This window comes from Solanum pennellii, chromosome 7 (genome assembly GCF_001406875.1).
Source record: "Solanum pennellii chromosome 7, SPENNV200".
Classification (NCBI taxonomy): domain Eukaryota; kingdom Viridiplantae; phylum Streptophyta; class Magnoliopsida; order Solanales; family Solanaceae; genus Solanum; species Solanum pennellii.
Window position 1 is genome coordinate 40007945 of NC_028643.1, and position 22226 is coordinate 40030170.

Here is a 22226-nt window from a genome sequence, read left to right on the forward strand (position 1 = left end):
ATATATATATATTAAACTGTCAAAATAGGACAAACATAGGACAAACACGGAGTATCAGTATTCATGTATATTCAACTTGTAACACAGGTGTTTTTCGTGTATGCAGTTGATAGCTGTTATTCCCAGTGCAATGATAAAGGTGATTACTCTCATCTCAAGACAGTAACGACATTGGAACGACAGCAGCTGAGACATAAATTTTGGGTGGGGTGAACATAAGACAATAGTAGATGTACCCAGAAAATGAGAAGCCTACAAAAACATCCCATAGACTGATAGCTTTGCCATTTCTGGCAGGATCACTTGGAACGTCTAATTATTATGTAACTGGTGAATATTGTAATCATTATGTAACTGGTGAACATTGTAATTATTAACAGTCGCTGTCTTGATTACTATTAGCTGTTACGATTTTACAGGTTTATTTTGTTTGCCATGGCTGGCACTCTGTTTTATGAACCATGAATGGTGTAAAATAGGTTACAACAAATAAGAATAGATTGAAGTGAACTGCTAAAGAGAACAGATTTCCCAGTTTCCAACTATGAGAGATGTCCTAATTCATTCTGCCACAAGTGAGGATGATAATCATTTGATGTGAAGGCTAATATAGTTCCTGAGAAATGAAAGGTCGACATTGTGCTGAGGTTCGGGACTTGTTTGGATTATGATTTCTAAGTCAAAAACAAGTTAGGATCTCTAACTTATATTTTTGGCTTAATTTATTTTATTTTGACTTTAAAATAAGTGTTTATAAACACTTTTTATCATTTCAAAATTATTTAAAAGCTATTCTGACTTGGAAGCACCGGAAATAAGTCGATCCAAATGGGGCATAGACAGTATACAACCTCTAGGTAAAACCTCTAGGTAATTCAAAGAAGACCAAGCGGCATCCAATTGCAAAGCAAAAGAAATAAAAAATTGGCAGTATAGTATATGAAGTTAAGAAGGTTTAAGATATCATTACAATAAAAAGTCACTAATATCTAAAGCTGGGCTATAGAAGAGAGAGAAAATCCCAGAAGAAAGAAATTTCAAGGTTAAAAGCATTCTATTATCACTGTCCACTTGTATTTGTGAATGTCATTAGCATTCCTTTCAAGTACCAAAGTAGAAGTAAGACATGATCTTCAACAGTTGTTGATGTAAAAATCAAAACACAAGGGTTAGGCTACTGTCCTTGCTAGACGAAATCTGACAGGACAAATTTCAATATTTTAATGATTTATTTCATCCTCAAACTGAAACCTAGTGCTAAAATTCTAGCAGCCACAGTGTTTTCAAGGAGACAAGGGACTGACTTGCCACAAGGCGAACAGTGAGGCGTTCACCTTTTTAGAGTGTGCCTCCAATAAATACAAAAAATTTAAAATATTTAATTGCGTATATAAATAATCAAAATCTCAATAACAGTAATATATTAGTAAATATTTCAATTCAAAAATTAAAAATAGATAGTACATACTAAAAGAGTCTAGAACTTGAATGAAAAAAAAAACAAAAATCAATACAGTGAGAAAAAAAATAGAGGTAGAAGTAAACGTGAAGTCTGGAGAAGACGATGGAAAATGAAACAAAGGACGAATAAATCGGAAGAAGAAAAGAAGAAATATGTATTTGTTGGATTTTGGAGTTGCCAGAAAAGTTTAGCTGATTGCCGGAGAAGTCTAGTCGAGTCGACTGGTTGGAATTACAACACAATCTAATTTGAAAAGAAAATCCTAAGATTACCTTTTTTAATATAAGAGTGTAACTGAGCAAATTTGGAAAGAAACCCCTAAAAGTTACCTTTTAAAATCCTAGATTGGTTGTCTTTTTTAAGAAAATACAAAACTCAACTGTTTTGTTGCCTATCACCATTGTGTCGCCTTTGGAAGATAACCTAGATACAAATCTAAAGGTGATGAGGGGTCGCCAGGCCTCGCCTCTCACCATTGGCAAGGAGGCGATTGCCTTTCACAACATAGGCTTCTGCCAACTTTCAAGTCTATATGTTTGAATGCTAGCACTTGGGATGGAATTGAAATAAAATACCATGTTCAACTCCCAACCAGTTCCCTACATTCATGCAAAATGTTTAAGCTAAAAGTTTACAATCTATTTAGCAAATAACAGTAAATAGTACATAGTCACCAACTTGTTTGTTAATCCACATAATACAAATCTGGTTGATACCTTCAAACCTGATTATGCAGTACAATAGCAATAGGCATCTACCAGCAGAGTTAGAGACTCAATCATAGAGAATTTCAGCAATTCGACAATGAGCTCCCTTAATTATGTACATGTAGAGCATCAAGCTTTGGCAGCGCATAATCTCCGAATAGTCAAGTCTAGAATTACCAGTGACAAGGGTGAGCAAGTCTCTGTCACCAATACTTGAATCAGAAAGGTGTAGAAGCTTCAAACCTGGGAAGAATTTTATGAGTGTTGATGAGAGAAAAGGTTCCGCAAATCCATTTCATCTAATGCCTCTAATATTAGGACAGTAAATCTCCATCTCTTGTAAAATCTCAGGGGTAAAGTATGGTGAATCAGAAAAGTCCACAAGCTCCAGTTTTGGAAAGCTCCGTACAACTTGCAATAAAACATCTTCAGAGGCATTGAAGGATCCATGAAATGATAGGTATTTCAAATTGGGGCAGCTATACAAAACAACAACATTAATTGAGAAAATGCAGCAATAATTGTAAAATGAAGAGAGAGAGATAACTTACAATGTAGCGATGAGTTTAAGAAGGGCATCGTCATTGTAAGGACCATCAAGAGAAGTGAGAAAAGGGTAAAAATAGAGAGGTCAAGGCGGATCCGCCAGCAGCTTTACTGATAAGAGAGTGAAAGGCATGAATGTCAAAATGGGGATCGGTGTTGCGTCTACCATCAAAAGGGTCTAGAAAAGTTGGTGAAGATTTTACAAAGGCATCAACAGGAGGAGCGACAGTAAAAGAGACCCAACAGTGAGGGTGATGAGAGGCATTAGACCAGGATTTGCATACCAAAGGGAGGTTGTATATGCGATCTTTGAGGGAAGATTTCGAGAATATAATAACAAGAGCTGCTCTGGGTAGTTTATCCCATGCCTCCCTCCCACTTTGACTTGCCCTTTTTTGCTGCTGCATCATATCATTCGGTCTGGAGATGACGAATTGAAGCATAAGGTGGGGGAGTGTAACACTCACTCACTGCTCCATTCTATTTTCTCCTCTCACTCCACCAGCCTTTTTTTATTTATCAATATGGGCTCACACATCGGTTAATGGGTTAGGTTGGGCTAGCCATTTTTTATATGATCCAGAAAATTATCGGTCCAGTCTACAAGTATGTGGACTACAGATTTTGTTGGGCTAGTTTTTTTTTTTCTTAAAAAATATATTTTTTTTAATTTTTAAATGCAAATTTAAAATATTATCATAAATATCGACAAGAAAATATTACATGACATTAGAGTTAGTACTTGGTAATCAAATACACAAATTGTTAACTATATAAACAACAAGAAGAATAAATTAGAAAGAAGAGAAAAGACTTGTTATTCATTTTGAAGTATACTTAAGGTTTCATGAATCTTATTTATAATGAAGGAAAAACCCTTTATTTATAGGAAAAACATAACTTGGTCCCCAAGTAGGATTCCTAACCATATCTTAAAAAAATTCCACATAATTAGATATTCACTATAATACAAATATGTTTATAACACTCCACTTGAATGTCGGTAGATTATGTGCCTCGTTAAAACCTTACTAGCTAAAACCTAGTGGGAAAAAATGCAGTGAAGGAAAAAGAGTACACATATCTAATAATACGCATCATGGATGCCTCATTAAAAACCTTATAAGGAAAACTCAATGGGACAAAACCTTGTGAGGGAAAAAGAGTACATCACGTATTAACTCCCCTAATGTGAACATCAGTCCACAGACTTCAATCTTCATTTTCCAACTTGTGCAGCATCCTCTTGAAAGTTGTACTCGATAGAGACTTGGTGAATAAATCAATTATAGTATTACTTGAACAAACATATTGCATGTTAATATCACCATTCTTGGGATCTCATGAGTGTAGAAAAACTTTGATGAAATATGCTTCCTTCTATCTCCTTTTATGAATCTTCCCTTCAGTATCAAATAATTCTACTTCGACTTCTTTAAAAAAATAATCTATTGCCTTTTGAAAACTCTTCCAAGAGTTTCAATTCTCGTCATCAACTTGCATAAAATTTTTTGTATATGCTTTATGCATGTTGAATCTATTTAATGTAATCCTTATGAGGGTTATAAACAAGTTTTTCAAAACCTTGTATATGTTTTAGATTTTGAACCCAACGGATATTTTCATATCAATTTTGTCAAGTGGCAACATTCAATATTAAATGTACGTCATCTTCTAGTGCCTACATTGCAAGTCAAATAAGCTTTGCGCTTACCACGATGCATTATTCCACTTTTCACTTGATAATTATTTCTACACCAACATGCTTTTATAGTCGTAGAATTCATATCTTAATAATCTTTTTACAATATTATGCGTTGTTGTATCAAAGATATCGTCAACTATATACATTTTGTATTGATTCACTATACGACATAACATATTGAGATCTCACCATTTCATTGTTTTTAAGTAGCTATCCCTATTTTGAGGTTTTATAAAGTGTTATGTTGTAGGCTCTCCAAGAGCACATTGTATCCTTATTATGATCATTTTGATTCTTTGATCCTCCCCTTATGTTAGACAAACTAACATATATCTCAATATTTTGGAGAATCTATCTTTATGCATCATTGTATATTCATTCCGAAGAGCTTGCGCGCTTCGGGCGACGGGGGGGAGGCGAGCGCCGCCCCCAGTGTTTAAAACGAGTTCGCGGGTCGTTCTGCTGTGCAGGTTTCGACAATGATCCTTCCGCAGGTTCACCTACGGAAACCTTGTTACGACTTCTCCTTCCTCTAAATGATAATCATATACTACATATCAAAATAATCAGATGAAAAATATTTTGTCCCTGAGCATAAATCTGTTGAAAGAAGATCTAATCATTATTTATTGGTCTGATGCGTATAATTACTTTTATATGTAGTATCATATTTCAAATCAACACATGAAACTTTATTTTCACAAGCAATGATTTTACTATATGAGACATTTAGTGCCACAACATCTTTAATATTTATCAATAATATCAAGATGAATTATCTTGATTTCATATTCTTAAAGTTGTGCTCTTAACTCAATTATCTTGCACAAACAATTATGTAAATGTCTAACTGCAAGTTCACAACAAACACACATGTGATTATCTTATAGATGCATCTCTTTATCATATCACATGATAGGTGAACGAACCCACATTCACCTTTAATTCTTATCATAATCTGATCAACTTATCATGAGAACAAGCAACAAAAAGAATTCTTGAAGAATCTTCTTCTAACGACCCAAAGTACCCCCTAAAAGTTATGACACTCTTGAGTCGATACACGACGTACTTGACCTCTCGAAGGTCTTATACAAGCCCTTTTACATCATTTATCGCATTCATGTATGAAAAGAAGTGCGGAATTAAAACTTTTCACACGAAATATCTTAAAACATTTTTCATATGAAAATCATAGAAAACACTAAGTCTCAACATATGTCAATCTTAGACCCAAGAATACTTGGGACACGGCCCATACAATACGAATATAGAAATACTTAGTCTATTATACTTTGAAAGAATTCTTACGACGCTTATGCCCTCGAGTCAAATGAGGACATACTTCAACTTTGCTTGAACGATAACTAGAATCCAAGTTTTCCTTCAAGCCGCTTCTCACCTTTCACCTACACCTTTAGATATAAAAAATTGTATGGAATCAGTACATACACTTGTACTAAGTATGACTTAATGCATAAAATCATGAGAAACGGACATTTATGATAAATATGCACTTTTTGATTAAAACATCATATTATAAGTATCAGAACCACATTTAAGTATCAAACATCACTGATACCATCAAGCGTACATCAAAACATATAGACATGAGATCCTCCTACCAAAGGCGATTCTAAGACTCATTTAAGTGAGTTGTGAAGCGACCGCCCATACAATCCTTTCACACACACCTACGAGATCCATTAGAATACCTAAGATAAGATCATTCTAACTTCACATAATAGCATATAAATATATAACATTCTTTTCCAAAAGGTTATCAAAAGACTTAATTAAGTAATGCAAGAGAGACCGCCCATACACCCTCTCCAAGCTTACCAAAATAATCCTTAAGACTACCTAAGTTTAGATCATGTCTACTTATTCAAATTACTTTCCCTATCTAGAATCATTCTTAGGACTTCCCTAGATAAGACATGAAGTGACCATTCCTATGCGCCCTTCATACCTTAACTATGCAACCCTTAAACTAATCTAGGTAAGTACTTAGTCATTAGCATACTTCCCAACTTAAAAGGCAGTATCTTTATTAGTTCATTAAGAGACATTCTTCACATAAGGGCATTCAAGTAATGGTCTTGGAGAAGACCTAGGGACTCACTCACTAACATCTTCAAAGCCTAATCGTGCAATGTCTAGATACCGTCATTTCTACTATCTAAACTTCATAGTACTTATCCAACACTAGTATGTATCCCACATGATGAGATTAGACAATAACCGGCATAGACCATGGTATCTAAGCATGGAATCCGGAGTCTACCCTACTCCGATGGAGGGTGTTCTTTTTGTAATTGATAGAACTTGGACACATCCCATGTAGGCACATGGTTAAGGAATATTAAGGATTCCTTTGTACTCTAGTCTCATACTTAATTATAGATACTGCCCATGCATACTCACTCGGTGCTATCCTTTGTTCTCATATAGTAATTTACATAAAGGATCACATAAAAAGGTTTGATATCTAGTGCATAACCCAATCACATTTCACCTTACTAAAGCGGGTCCACTAAGGCTACCTACAAAGGTCAAAAGGATAACTCAATGGCTTTCCTAAGGATGATTTCATGTCGTTCCAGCCAACCAACCTTAAGTCCATCAATCACACAAGAAGAATACCATTACGACTTTCAACTTCAGGGATATCATAACCTTACAACTAGGTTGAAGGCTCCACATAAAGGACCTTCTTATCAACATTCAAGGTTACATGTCATTTATACATACAAGACTAAGAAGCTCTAGAATACTAAGTCAAGAACTCATATTCACATCATACATGTATCAATCAAGGGATACAAGTCTACCAAAGCAAGACACAACATACTTCACATATAACATATCATTCTAGAAGCACATAACATCAACTAAGCATACTTACTAGTCATCCTATACACTTCTATAGAATCATCACATAATTCTTCACAATTATCATATAATCTATAAAGAAACATCATACTTCAACATCAAGTAATCCTCATAATGACTATAACATAGTTAACTAGACATACACATCATTAACTAGAAGAACCCATGCTTTGACTCCACATAAAAACGTAAGACATCTTGACATTCATAATATCCACATAATCAAGTTATAACATGATAAAGCCATAAACTTAAAATAATGCCAACGAGGCCACATCGTTCACAATTCATAAGGTAATGCCGACAAGGCCAAATTTATCACAACACATAAGCACCGCCATAATAAGTGGATCATACTAAACATCATTATCATCTAAGAACTAGACTACGCAATATACAGAAAGTTAGGTCAACAACCATTGATCCAACCTCACAACTTCAATCCATATCTAAATCATCCAATACAATACTCAAAGGCCCTTACCCATGGCCATGATCACCAATTCAATTCAATACTTACAATAGACAATGAATCAAAGATGATTCAACATAAATTTATAAAATTAGGGCAGCATACTAACATTATAGCATGATTCTATCACAATTCAATAGCCCTTATCAAATTACATAATAATTCAATAACAATAAGACATAATCAATTTACCCATAAAGTAGTCAAATCTAGTAGTGCATGGTTTGCATTGGTTCATAGAGTTTTTAGGTTAAAATCATCAAATTAACATCAATTAATTCATAACACAATGTTTCAAACCTTTAATGCAAGAACCCATAGATACATCTCAAAATTGGACAATTCATGGTTTTGATCGTCTTTGAAAATCATTGTAATTGACTCGTTGAAGAAAGAGATTTTAAGGATGAAGAACCATACTTTAGTTGTGATGAAAAGCCCACAAGTTGATGGAGAAAACTTGAGAAAATCAGTCTTCTTCGTTGGAGTTTCAAACCTTCATTAATGGAGGTTTTGAAGAGAAGAATGGAGAGATTTTGTTTTGAATTGAGAGTTTATCTTTGATTGGTGAGTTTAGGGGTATAAAAATCCTCAATAACCCTAAATAAGTCATCCCCAAATTAACCAAAAGACCCCTGCACTCATTAGAAAATTTAACCAATTCAAATTTGACTTAAAACGACACAACTAAATATGGGAGTTGCGCGTCGCAGAGTCATTTTCAAATCTTGTTTCTAGAAAATTTTGATACATAATGGTTCGTGACATACCCGCGTTGTAGGGCAAACATTTTCCCTATTTTTGGTCCAACTGCGCGACGCGCAACCATTGCCAGATTTGGCTGGCGCGCTATTCTCAAATGTTTCGATCCTTTACATATCAGGCTACGTGTCGGAACCATCGATACTCAATTTCACCTTCAAACCATCACCCAAAACGCCACTACAAAACACTACAACACACTAATTTAACTTCAACTAGTTTCTGAACGTCTTGGACGTTTGACCTCCAAAAACTTCAAAAATTTATATACTTCCTATAAACAATTATTAACCATTTTAGGACTTTAAAACATGATGATACACATGTTAGGCTCTAGTTTCACCTATCTGATTTTTAGAGGTGTTACACTTCTAGTTCTTCAATGTATGTCTAGTACTCAATATGCACATCTTTGAGATGACCAAATGATTCATGCCAACTAACAAAATTACTAGTACTCGTAAAATCCAAGTTTACTATGTCATGTGTCTTTATGCTTTAGTAAACTTCCAATTTATTACTATTATATGAGAAAATGTCAACTTTAATACTCCTAGAGTAAATTTCAGATTTATTTTTTTTCTCAATTATTCTACCTCTTCAAAAGGTGAGTCCTGATCCCAACACTGAATAGATATAATCACATTATTTGTGTCAATAATTATGCAAACCCAAGTTGCGAGATGACAATAGGCATATATGAGACCATATAGAAGGATCATATAATAGGACCATGAAGTATCCAAACAACCCACTAGTGAGTGATTAGGTCCACATATATCTTTATGTGTACGTTCGAAGAACACATGGGATTCAATTTCAACTTTCATTGATGATAGTCTCACAATCAACTTGCCTTGATAACAAATAGTACAAGTAAATTCACCATTCAAAAGAATCTTTAGGTTCTTTAATTGATGTCTATTCAAATTATCTATAATTCACCTCATCATAATAGACTCATGATGTCCCATACAATCATGCAAACGTAAGACAGTATTGGAATTACTATTAGAATGTGCCTCAAATGCACTAATTATTATCCAATAAAAGTCAAAATTTAAAGTATAAACTTTTATTTAACATATGTCTGCCAATAGACAATCTTGGTGATATCACATCTATAACCAAAGGTTGCGATCTTTTCCACGCCTAGCATGATGACTTAAACCTCATTCACTTTAGAGAATGAATCTGTATTTTTTAAAATATTTATCAAAAGTTCTCATTCTTCACGAATGAACACAAATATCTGTGCATCAAATTATAACAGTTGTACCTTATTCCATATTTATGTTCATTATTCAATGACTTGTCTTTTCTTTCAGACATCATATGCACGACTATCTTATTCACTTTAGGGAATGAAAGCTTTAAATTGAATATGGTTCATGACGGCTTTTCAGCAAAAGCACACTTTTTGCTTTAATAGTCAAAATATCATCAATATAGTGCATTGGGACGCGAAATCAACGTATTATCCATATAAAGAGATTTTAGTTCATAAATCACGAGACTTGGACTCAACATCTTTAAAATACCACGGTGCATCAAGACTTGAACCTGATGTCTTACCCCCCTCTTGGTGCGATTAGACATGAATCCACCGCCTTACCCTTTTGATGTGATGGAACTTAAATCCATCGTCTTACCCACAATGAGGGTCAATCTCAAGCCTTCAAAACAATTGTAATTTTATCACTGTTGATGATCATTAATTTGATCATACATTATAACTACACACAAAATTGAGACTACTGATTTATTATAATCAATATTAGTAGTTAATAAGTATAGTTAAGAAGATCACATACCTCATATAAAGGTTGAAAACATACCTTTCACTAAATTTTGCTCATTTAATTATTAAAAAAAATTATAAAATTCTCTTCCAATTGGTTAACATAAAATATATAAAAAGTCGACAAATCTCTTTAAATACTTACTCTAGATGATAACTTCAAATCTGTCATAGAAATAATTAGAAATAATTATAACTAACAAAGTGAAGATAAATTATACGTTACAGAAAGGTATGAGAACATTATTGCATAACTTATGCAAGATTTCTTTTGCACTTTTTCCGTATTCTAACATAATTCTTTGAGAATAGAATAATTGTGTTGATAACGTGTTATGAAACTCTATAAACAAGAAGAAGAATAAATTAGGAAGAAGAGAAAAGACTTCTTATTCATCTTGAAGTATATTCAAGGTTTCATGAATATTATTTACAATGAAGGAAATACCCCTTTATTTATAGGGAAAACATAATTTGGTCCCCAAGTAGCATTCCTATACCTAAAAGGACTCTACATAATTAGACATTCACTATAATACAAATATGTATATAAAACAAATAAAATTAATTATACAATATTTATTAAATTTGATTTCAAGTAAAAACATAAATAGTTAAATAGAAATATTAATTTAATTATTGTCAATAATCATAAAACACAAAACTATGATAATATTTCATAGACTATGGCCTATGTAGTGATTTTCTTGAAATTTTAGGAATTTATTACTCCATGTGGTACATATTTTCTAAATATAATTTGTATTTAAATTGTAATATTTCAAACTTTAAACAAATTTAGAAGGTAGACTCCTGTTATTTTACTACTCTATTTCATTTTTATTTTTTGAATAATTTTATTTGTATTATGGCCCGGCCCTATCCATATTTCTCAAGCCCCACAAATTTGCAGGCTTATTCAGATCGGGCTAAAAAACTCTTTTCTTAAATGTGCTCCAAAAATCCTAGTTCAACCTTATCAAATAACGGGTTAGACTAGGCTGACCCAACGAGTCTAACCATATGAACGACTCTATTAATGAGACGCTCGGGAGAAAAATTAATTTTATATCTATACCAGTCTCAAAGATGACATGAATATAAGATTAAATGATTAATATATAAGTTTTTATTTAAAAAAAGGCAATTTTTTCTCACCCTCTTGTCCTTCACGCTACCCTTCCTTTCTTCTTTCTCCATTTTTTTTTCATCACAAACACTCTTTTTGCCATGACTAATGTGAAATGTTTTTTTCATGAATAAGAAAAAAATAGAAAATAACATTGTGGAAAGAAATTTATTTCAAAGATCGTGATTTTTTCCAATTACTTAGGACATCTAAAATTGATCAATGTTGTAACACTCGAAAGTATAAAACGTAATCTAGAGCCCCGCATGAGTTTCCAAGGGTTGTAAAACTGTTTTAAGGTAAATAATGTATAAAATCCATTTAGGAAGTATTAGAGTCAAAACATTAAGGTACGTCCATAACGTCCGGAGCCTAGTGCAAAAGGTTCTAGCGTGTCTTAGCCTATTTTACAATGTTTTAGGAGTTGAAATTTAATGAAATTTGGTGGGAAGGTGTTAAACATGTATTAGATATGTTTTAGGGTCAAAACTTCCAGGTACGACTCCCCAAGGACCAATCAAGGGTCCTTGAGGAGGACCCTTGCATTTTTGCTAAAAGTTATCTAAGACTTTAGCCATCAATAGAGGGCAGGCTACAAGGCGTGGTCCAATCGACGGCGCATCTATGGACAACTTAGATGGTAACTTATCCATTTTTGCAAAGAGAGCATTTTTGTCACTCTCTGACCAAGACGATGATTGCAGAGGACGGTGGGGGTCCTGGATGTCGACTGACCTACGACCCGTAGGTCGGGGTCTCGTAGGTCAGGGTCACTGTTTTGCTGTCAAGTTTTAATTAGTTAGTTAGTTAGGGGGTTAATTAGTGTTTAGGGGATGGTTAATTAGGTTAGTTAATTAACTATATAACCCATCCTAAGTCTAAACACAACTTAACACCTCTCAATTTTCAAAACCCAATTGCTCTTCCTTCTCTCTACTTTCTCTCTCCCAAAGAAACTCCATAGAAGACCAAAGTCAAAGAGGGTTCTAGGGAAGCAAGAATACTACTTTTATCCACCAATATTCAACAATTAGAAACGTATGGGATCTTTTCACCTTTGGGATTGCTTTCCCGAAAGGTTTCCTTCAAAATTGGTTTTAAAAAAAGATAAATTCATATGAGTTTCTTTCTATTACGAATTTGATCTTCTAAAATTGTATTGTTTATGGTTTATTTTGGTTATTATGATTAGATTAGGATGAATTATGAATCGATCATGATACTTCTTGATGTATTGACCTAGTTTGTGGAAGATGACCTTTTCCCATTAACCCTAGGTTATGAACTAGTGATGAATTGATGTGTAGTGATTCAATTGACTTCATTATTGTATTAATTAATATTATGTGATGATATTACGCCCATTATTGGGTCAAATTGGATGGTTTATGGTACAACCTTGGATGATGGCTTGTGAAGGAGATTGGGTAAGTCTTATGATTTCAAACCTTCATTTCAATTATGATTATTGTGATTAGTGATGAAGTTATATTGAAGTATACCTTATGATAAGATTGATTAGGGTTGGTATGACGTTGGATTTAAATATCTTGATTTATGGCTTGTGAGTTGTTGGCTAGTATGTAATGATATAAGGTTGGTGATAAATTGCCTATGCACCTTATTATGATACGGTGATGTAATGTGCTAACCTCACATGGGTGAATTGCATTGAAAGGATGTTTTCATGTAATTCCTAATGAGATAAAGACTATTACTACATAAGGAGTAGTCTCCTATGACCTAAACTAAGTTATGATAATTATTGAAAGACAATTCAAAAGGGACTCTAGCTTAGGACCGAGTGAACTAGTGGTAAGGATTGTCCCTTGCCACATAGGGAAGGTAGGTTCACTATTGTACTCATGATATTGGAGATTATAATTCATGTATCATAAATAGGGTCCCAAACACATCTCCTAGTTCTTGAACTATGTTGCCCCAATAGGAATACTAGCTAGTGGATCCACATAGATGCTATGTTCATGTTTTGGTACTACCTTGGCAAGTAGTCCACCTTGTTTCGGTGTAGGTTTCCATGACACCGGATTCCACACTGGCTCATGTGGTCTATTTCAGTTAAGGCGAGATGCTCCCGAAAGTTAAATGAATTAATAAAGTGAACTTTAACCAGGATGACTTGAGGGGTTTGACTTAGTCTAGGTATGGGCATGAGACTTTAACTAGGATGACTTGAGGGAAGTATAGGAGGATGATCTTATGTTTTATGCTCTTATAAAGTGAATGAAATGTATGTGTTGACTTTATATGTTGATGATACTATATGATGTTGGTTTCATGTATGAACATGATATTGGCCTATATTTCTAAATATGATGATGATTACTGTTGATGCTATGTTATGAGATGGTGGCCATTGCTTATGATTCTGGGTTGGGTTTACTTGATTGAGTAAGGTTATAGGGCTTCACTTGGTCATTGCACTTGTAGTGTTGATGGGGGTTATGAGTAAGGGTCTTGTATGTTTTGTTATGACATAAACTCTTATATGTGCTATGTTGATATAACATGATGTTGGAGTTGTGTTGGTAAAGGTTCTAGTATGCTATTAATCATGTTGACTTGGTTATACTTGATGATGTTGGTCTTGTGTTGAATATGCTATTGTCTTAATGAATATGTGGTTATAGTCCTATATGAGTTCTTGATTGTGCATAAGGTTTTCCAAAGTAACTTGGCATGGTTTTGAATAAATGTCCTTTTTATCATGATTTCTTGTGTGTGCATATGATTTCATACTTAGTACAAAAAATGTGCTCACCCTATTTATCCCTTTTTTCCCAATATTTTAGGTTCCGGTCATTGAAGGGTTGTGACCACTTTCAAGGAAGGCTTGGATCATTTCTCCAAGTGTGGGTATGTCCTCATGTTCTGAGGATAATGCCTTTTTATCACTGTACCTATGTTACATTGTTATAGTCTAAAGACATTCATTTCACTCGTGTTGTTTCAGATATTGTTGTAAGCCCTAAGTGACACTTTTACATTTGTGTAAGGCTACACCCATATTGTTCTATTCTGTTTAGATGGTTTAATATGAGACATCCCATTTAAGGCTATATTATGTATGTTGTCCATATGCGGCATAAAAAGAAGACTATGTAATCTTCTTATACGAGGAGTCTATGTATACTCGCTATGAATATATTAAGTGTAAGCGAGAAGTCTAAGTAAACCTCATGAAGTAGATGTAGATAAAAAGTTTTAATTTTCCGCACTTTTTAACCTATGAATGTAGTGATGAATCCTAAGAGGCTAGTCCTAGTCCTCTACGAGGACGATGACGCCGATTACGTCTAGGGGTACTTCCCAGATCTGATAAATGCTTACTACTCCTACATCAGATTCATCAAGCATAGATTATTCAATTTTTTTTTTTATGTTTTTTGGTTAATTGTGAGAATTTGAAATTAAAAAACTTCAGATTTTGCTTGTGCAAAATGTTTTTGAATTTTCGCATAAAAATTTATTTTTAAATATATATTTATAGATCTTTCTTCTCTCTCAGAAAATCCTCTCTATGTTTTCTTCAAAATAAATTGAGCACTAGTTTTCAATTGTCTGACTAAAATCTTTCTGAATAAATATTGTATGTTTTCACATGTCTCCTCTTTGAGTTCGAATGAAACTTGTATATTGTGATAAATGTTTTTGGTGAATTTGGTGGTGGATAAAAAATTAGTGCTGGTACGACCTTTCATCTCGATGATGACAATGAAATTCGTAATTTTGATGTGGATGGTGAATATAAGGTTTTATGATTGTGATAAATTTTAATGATAGTGATATGATTGTGATGATAAATTTAGTTAAAGCTATTATATTTGTTATTGGTTTTTTATGATGATAATGGTTATGGGAAGATTTTTGTGGTGAATTTGATTATGGGTGGTGAAATCTATGGTGGTAGAGAAGTGAATTTGATGATAATAGTAACAATAACAGTGATTAAATGGTGAATTTAATTATGTATAGGGAAGAAGAAGAAATTGGCTAACATGGTTTTTTTTTTAAAATGACATAATTATTTTGATGATAATAGTAACAATAACAGTGATTTAATGGTGAATTTAATTATGTATAGGGAAGAAGAAGAAATTGGCTAACATGTTTTTTTAAAATGACATAATTATTGATGTGGCATGACATGGTGATGACTGGTGCGAATGTGAATCACTTTCTCATCGTGTGCCTTTGGTTGTATGTGTGTCACGGTTGAAATAAATTCACTTTTAAGTAATTTAGGTGTGTAATAGGTCGTTACAATTGCATAATTGTATAAGCATGTAACTGACTTTTCATAACAAGTTCAGGTTTTTCATTGTAAATAATAGTCAAAGGTAAAAATCACAAAGAATGGATGCACATGCTGGAGAGTGGAGCCCATATCTTCACTTTTCATGCCTACATTTTGCATTAGTAAGAACACACAAAAGGATAATGAAAGTACTTTATCATTTCCCTTTCTCTTGTCATTTATTTTGTTGCATCTTTTTACTTCTATAGTTTTAATTTATTTGTTTTATTATTTATTTAGAGAAATATTTTAAAATACTTTTTAATTTAGTATAATTAATAGTTTCACTTTCAAACTATTCATAACATTAAAATCATCCATTTATTTGATTAACTATACTTAAATACACCCTCAATATGCTGAATGACGTAGTAAGTAATCTCAATGTTCTTATTGGAGCATAGAACTCTTAATCCAAAGTTGAGACAAAAGATAAAAACGCCTCTAAAATTGATAAGAAGTACTAATTTTATCTCAAACTATTAATTGTCTTGAAAGTACCCTTGAAGTATAGAAAATGTCTAAGAATATCTCTGTTCACAATAAATTTAAACATATGGAAAATAATCAAGCACACAAATAAAATTTGAAGAAACAAAAATATTTTATTGATAATAATGTGGGTACAATTATGTTCCTCCCTTGATTTTTCTCTCATACAATTTATCTATGATTGGCGGACTACTAGTGGCCTAATGATTTAGATTTGACCTCTTATATAAATATTTCATGAATTTGTGAAATATTTGAAATGCATAGGGTTCAGGGTTGAGTAACCTCTAAAATCCTTATTGGAATTAAACATACCTTGTAGAGTCTCAACTCAAATAAAAAATATCGGGTACAATTTCAACTCAAATTAAACATGTTTGGTAGAGTCTCAGAAGATAACAATGTCTACAAATTCCCCCTACATAAAGGCTTATCAGAATGTAGACTTATTGAAACTCAAAGACGAGGCTTGAAGTACTCCTTCTCCCACCTTTGCGATTTCGTGACATCGGATTTGCAAATAACCTCCAAATTCCTTGTTGGAATTGAACATACTTTGTATAGTCCCGACTCGAATTGAACACGTATTATAGAGTCCCACAAAATGTAAGTGTCTACATTCCCTCATACACCTATTTTGCAAAAATTACTCCACTCGGTTTATTGGCTGACTTGTACCTTTAAAACTTACAACCTTATCTTTATTTTATTTTTAAAATACTACTTATTGGTTGTCATTTTTTTATTTGATGAAATAAAAATATTTGATGAATATCCTTAATATAGCATATGTATAACAATAATGGACATTTTAAAGAAAAAATATTTTATTTCCAAAATATCATTGAATGTGCTTAGGGAATAGAGTTCATGACTGCTTTTCAGCAAAAACACACTTTTTGCTTTAATAGTCAAAATATTATCAATATAGTGCATTGGGACGCAAACTCAACGTCTTATCCATATAAAGAGATTTTATTTCATAAATCATGAGACGTGGACTCATATTCAATATACCACGGTGCATCGACTTGAACCTGATGTCTTACCCCCTCTTGGTGCGATTAGACATGAATCCATTGCCTTACCATTTTGATGCAATTGAACTTAAATCGATTGTCTTACCCACAATGAGTCTCAACCTCAAGCCTTCAAAACAATTGTAATTTTATCACTGTTGATGATCATTAATTTGATCGTATATTATAACTACACACAAAATTGAGACTACTGATTTATTATAATCAATATTAGTAGTTAATAAGTATAGTTCAGAAGATCACATACCTCATATAAAGGTTGAAAACATACCTTTCACTAAATTGTGCTTATTTAATTATTAAAATACGTTATAAAATTCTCTTCCAATAGGTTACCATAAAACGTATGAAAAGTTGACAGATCCCTTTAAATATTTACTCGAGATGATAACTTCAAATCTGTCACAGAAATAATTAGAAATAATTATAACTAACAAAGTGAAGATAAATTATACCTTACGGAAAGGTATGAGAACCTTATTGCATAACTTATGCAAGATCTCTTTTGCACTTTTCCCGTATTCTAACATAATTCTTTGAGAATAGAACAATCCTGCTGATAACGTGTTATGAAACTATATAAACAAAAAAAGAATAAATTATGAAGAAGAGAAAAGCCTTACTATTCATCTTGAAGTATATTCAAGGTTTCATGAATATTATTTACAATGAAGGAAAAACCCTTTATTTATAGGGAAAACATAATTTGGTCCCCAAGTAGAATTCATAACCATAACTAAAAGGACTCCACATAATTAGACATTCACTATAATACAAATATGTTTATAAAACTAATAATATTATTTATATAATATTTATTAAGTTTGATTTCAAGTAAAAACATAAATAGTTAAATAGAAATAGTAACCTAATTATTGTCAATAATCATAATAAAACACAAAACTATGATAATATTACATAGACTATGGCCTATGTAGTGATTTTCTTGAAATTTTAGGAATTTTTTATTCTATGTAGTACATATTTTCTAAATATAATTTGTATTTACAGACTATGGACTATGAGACGCTCGGGAGAAAAACTAATTTTATATCAATACCAGTCTCAAAGATGACATGAAAATAAGATTAAATAATTAATAAATAAAGTGAGTTTTATTTTAAAAATAACGAAATTTATTATCCTTCACGCTACCCTTCATTTCTTCTTTCTCCATTTTTTTTTCTCATCACAAACACTCTTTTTGCCATGAATAATGTGAAAAATATGTTTTTCCATGAATTTTAAAGAGAAAAATAGAAAACAACATTGTGGGATATAAATTTTTTATAAAGATCTTGAAGTTTTTCAATTAATTAGGTTCACTGTTCAAAAAAATTCAAACGGGACATCTAAAATTGATCAATCTTGTAACACTCGAAAGTCTAAAACGTAATCTAGAGCCTCACATGAGTTCGCAAAGGTTGTAAAACTTTTTTAAGGTCTATTATAATTTATAAAAGCCATTTAGGAAGTATTAGAGTCAAAACATCAAGGAACGTCCATGACGTCCGGAGACTAGTGCAAAAGGTCCTAGCGTGTCTTAGCCTATATTATGAAGTTTTAGGAGTCGGAATTTAATGAAATTTGGTGGGAAGGTGTTAAACATGTATTAGATTTGGTTTAGGTTAAAAAATTCTAGGTACGACTCCCCAAGGACCAACCAAGGATCCCTGAGGAGGACCCTTGCATTTTGGCTAAAAGTTATCTAAGACTTTAGCCATCAATAGAGGGCAGGCTACAAGGCGTGGTCCAATCGACGGCGCATCTATGGACAACTTAGATGGTAACTTATCCATTTAAGTCAATTTTGGTGACTTTCTGACCAAGACTATGATTGCACAGGGCGGTGGGGGTCCTGGACGTCAACTGACTACGACCCGTAGGTCGGGGTCACTGTTTTGCTGTCAAGTTTTAATTAGTTATTTTAATTAAGTTAGTTAGTTAGGGAGTTAATTAGTGTTTAGGGTATGGTTTATTAGGTTAGTTAATTAACTATATAACCCATCCTAAGTCTAAACACAACTTAATACCTCTCAATTCTCAAAACCAAATTGCTCGTCCTTCTCTCTACTTTATCTCTCCCAAAGAAACTCCATAGAAGAAAAAAGTCAAAGTGGGTTATACGGCATCAAGAAAACTAATTTTCTCCACCAATATTAAACAATTATCAAGGTATGATATCCTTTCACCTTTGGGATTCCTTTCCCGAAAGAGTTCCTTCAAAACTGGTTTTCAAAAAGATAATTCATATGGGTTTCTTTCTATTACGAATTTGATCTTATAATTGTATTGTTTATGGTTTATTTTGGTTATTATGATTAGATTAGGATATATTATGAATAAATCACACTACTTCTTGATGTATTGACCTAGTTTGTGGAATATGACCTTTTCCCCTTTACCCTAGGTTATGAACTAGTGATGAATTGATGTGTAGTGATTCAATTGACTTCATTATTGTGTTACTTACTATTATGTGATGATATTACACCCATTATTGGGTAGAATTTGATGGTTTATGGTACAACCTTGGATGATGTCTAGTGAAGGAGATTGGGTAAGTCTTGTTATTTCAAACCTTTATTTTAATTATGATTACTTGTGTTTAGTGATGAAGTTATATTAAAGTATACTTTATGATAAGATTGATTAGGGTTGGTATGATGTTTTTTTGAAATGTCTTGATTTATGGCTTGTGAGTTGTTGGCTAGGATGTAATGATATAAGGTTGGTGATAAATTGCCTATGCGCCTTATTAGGATACGTTGATGTAAATGTGCTAACCTCACATGGGTGAATTGCATTGAAAGGATGTTCTACTGTAATTCCTAATGAGCTAACGACTATGACTATATAAGGAGTAGTCTCCTATGACCTAAACTGTGTTATGTTAATTAATGAAAGACAATTCAAAAGGAACTCTAGCTTAGCATCGAGTGAACTAGTAGTGAGGATTGTCCCTTGCCACATAGTAAAGGTGAGTTCACTATTGTACTCATGAGATTGGAGACTATAATGCATGTATCATAAAGAGGGTCCCAAACACATCTCCTAGTTCTTGAACTATGTTGCCCCAATAGGAATACTAACTAGTGGATCCACATAGATGTTGTGTTCATGTTTTGGTACTACCTTGGCAAGTACTCCACCTTCTTTCGGTGTAGGGTTCCATGACGCCGGATTCCACATTGGATCATGTGGTCTATGTCAGTTTAGGCAAGATGTTCCCGAAACTAAAGTGAATTAATAAAGTGAACTCTAACTAGGATGACTTGAGGGGTTTGACTTAGTCTAGGTATGGGTATGGGACTTTAACTAGGATGACTTGAGGGAAGTCTAGGAGGATGATCTTATATTTTATGCTCTTATAAAGTGAATGAAATGTATGTGTTGACTTTATAGGTTGATGATACTATATGATGTTGGTTTCATGTATGAACATGCTATTGTCCTATATTGCTAAATATGATGATGATTACTTTTGATGCTATGTTATGAGATGGTGGCCATTGATTATGATTCTTGGTTGGGTTTACTTGATTGAGTAAGGTTATAGGGCTTCACTTGGTAATTGCACTTCTAGTCTTGATGGGGGTTATGAGTAAGGGTCTTGTATGTTTTGTTATGACATAAACTCTTATATGTGCTTTGTTGATATAACATGATGTTGGAGTTGTGTTGGTAAAGGTTCTAGTATGCTATTAATCATGTTGACTTGGTTATACTTGATGATGTTGGTCTTGTGTTGAATATGCTATTGTCTTAATGAATATGTGGTTATTGTCCTATATGAGTTCTTGATTGTGCATAAGGTTTTCAAAGTAACTTGGCATGGTTTCGAACAAATGTGTTTTTTTATCATGATTTATTGTGTGTGCATATGATATCATACTTAGTACAAATGATTTGCTAACCCATTTCTCCCTTTTTTCCCAACATTTTAGGTTACGGTCATTGAAGCATTCGTGACCACTTTGAAGAAAGACTTGGATCATTTCTCCAAGTGTGGGTAAGTCCTTATACTCCAAGGATGATGCCTTTGTATCACTATACCTATGTTACATTGTTATAGTCTCAAGACATTCATTTCACTCATGTTGTTTCAAGATATTTTTGTAAGCCCTAAGTGGTACTTTTACATTTGTGTAAGGCTATGCCCATATTTTTCTATTCCGTTTAGATGGTTTCATATGAGACATCCCTTTTCAGGCTATGTTATGTATGTTGTCCATATGTGGCATAAAAGTAGAGTACTATATAATTTTCTGATGCGAGGAGTCTATGTATACTCGTTGTGAATATATTATGTGTAAGCGAGAAGTCTAACTAAACCTCATGAAGTAGATGTAGATGAAAAGTTTTAATTTTCCGTACTTTTAAACCTATGAATGTAATGATGAATTCTAAGAGTCTACTCCTAATGCTCTCGGAGAACGACGACGCCGGTTACGTCTAGGGGGTACTTCCCGGATGTGACAAATGCTTACTACCCCTACATCAGATTCATCAAGCATAGATTATTCAATTTATTTTTATGTTTTCTTTGGTTAATTGTGAGCATTTGAAATTTAACAAAATTCAGATTTTGCTTATGCAAAATGTTTCTGAATTTTCACATAAAATTCAATTTTATATATATATATATATATATATATATTCATAGATCTTTCTTCTCTCTCAGAAAATCCTCTCTATATTTTCTTCAATTGTCTACCTAAAATCTTTTTGATTAAATATTGTATGTTTTCATGTCTCCTCTTTGATTTCGAATGAAACTCGTGTATTGTGATAAATACTTTTGGTGAATTTGGTGGTAGATGAAAAATTAGTGCTGGTATGACCTTTCATCTCGATGATGGCAATGAAATTCATGATTTTGATGTGGATGGTGAAT

General features: G+C 33.0%; 1 protein-coding gene and 1 long non-coding RNA gene across 2 annotated transcripts in view; one reads left to right on the forward strand and one right to left on the reverse strand.

Moving 5' to 3' along the window:
* The window catches only part of LOC107026252 (hippocampus abundant transcript-like protein 1), a 6585-nt gene extending 6126 nt beyond the window's left edge, over positions 1–459 (forward strand). The window contains exon 14 of the mRNA XM_015227157.2: positions 107–459. Within this exon, the coding sequence (XP_015082643.1) occupies positions 107–166 (60 nt within the window). The 3' untranslated portion in view covers positions 167–459. The remainder of the gene's footprint in view (positions 1–106) is intronic.
* A 1559-nt stretch (positions 460–2018) lies between these two features.
* Positions 2019–3228, reverse strand: LOC107026254. The gene is made up of 2 exons (XR_001457556.2): positions 2721–3228; positions 2019–2648 (listed from the first exon to the last, which is right to left on the reverse strand). It is a non-coding gene; the product is annotated as an uncharacterized LOC107026254 (long non-coding RNA).
* Between the last annotated feature and the right edge of the window lie 18998 nt (positions 3229–22226).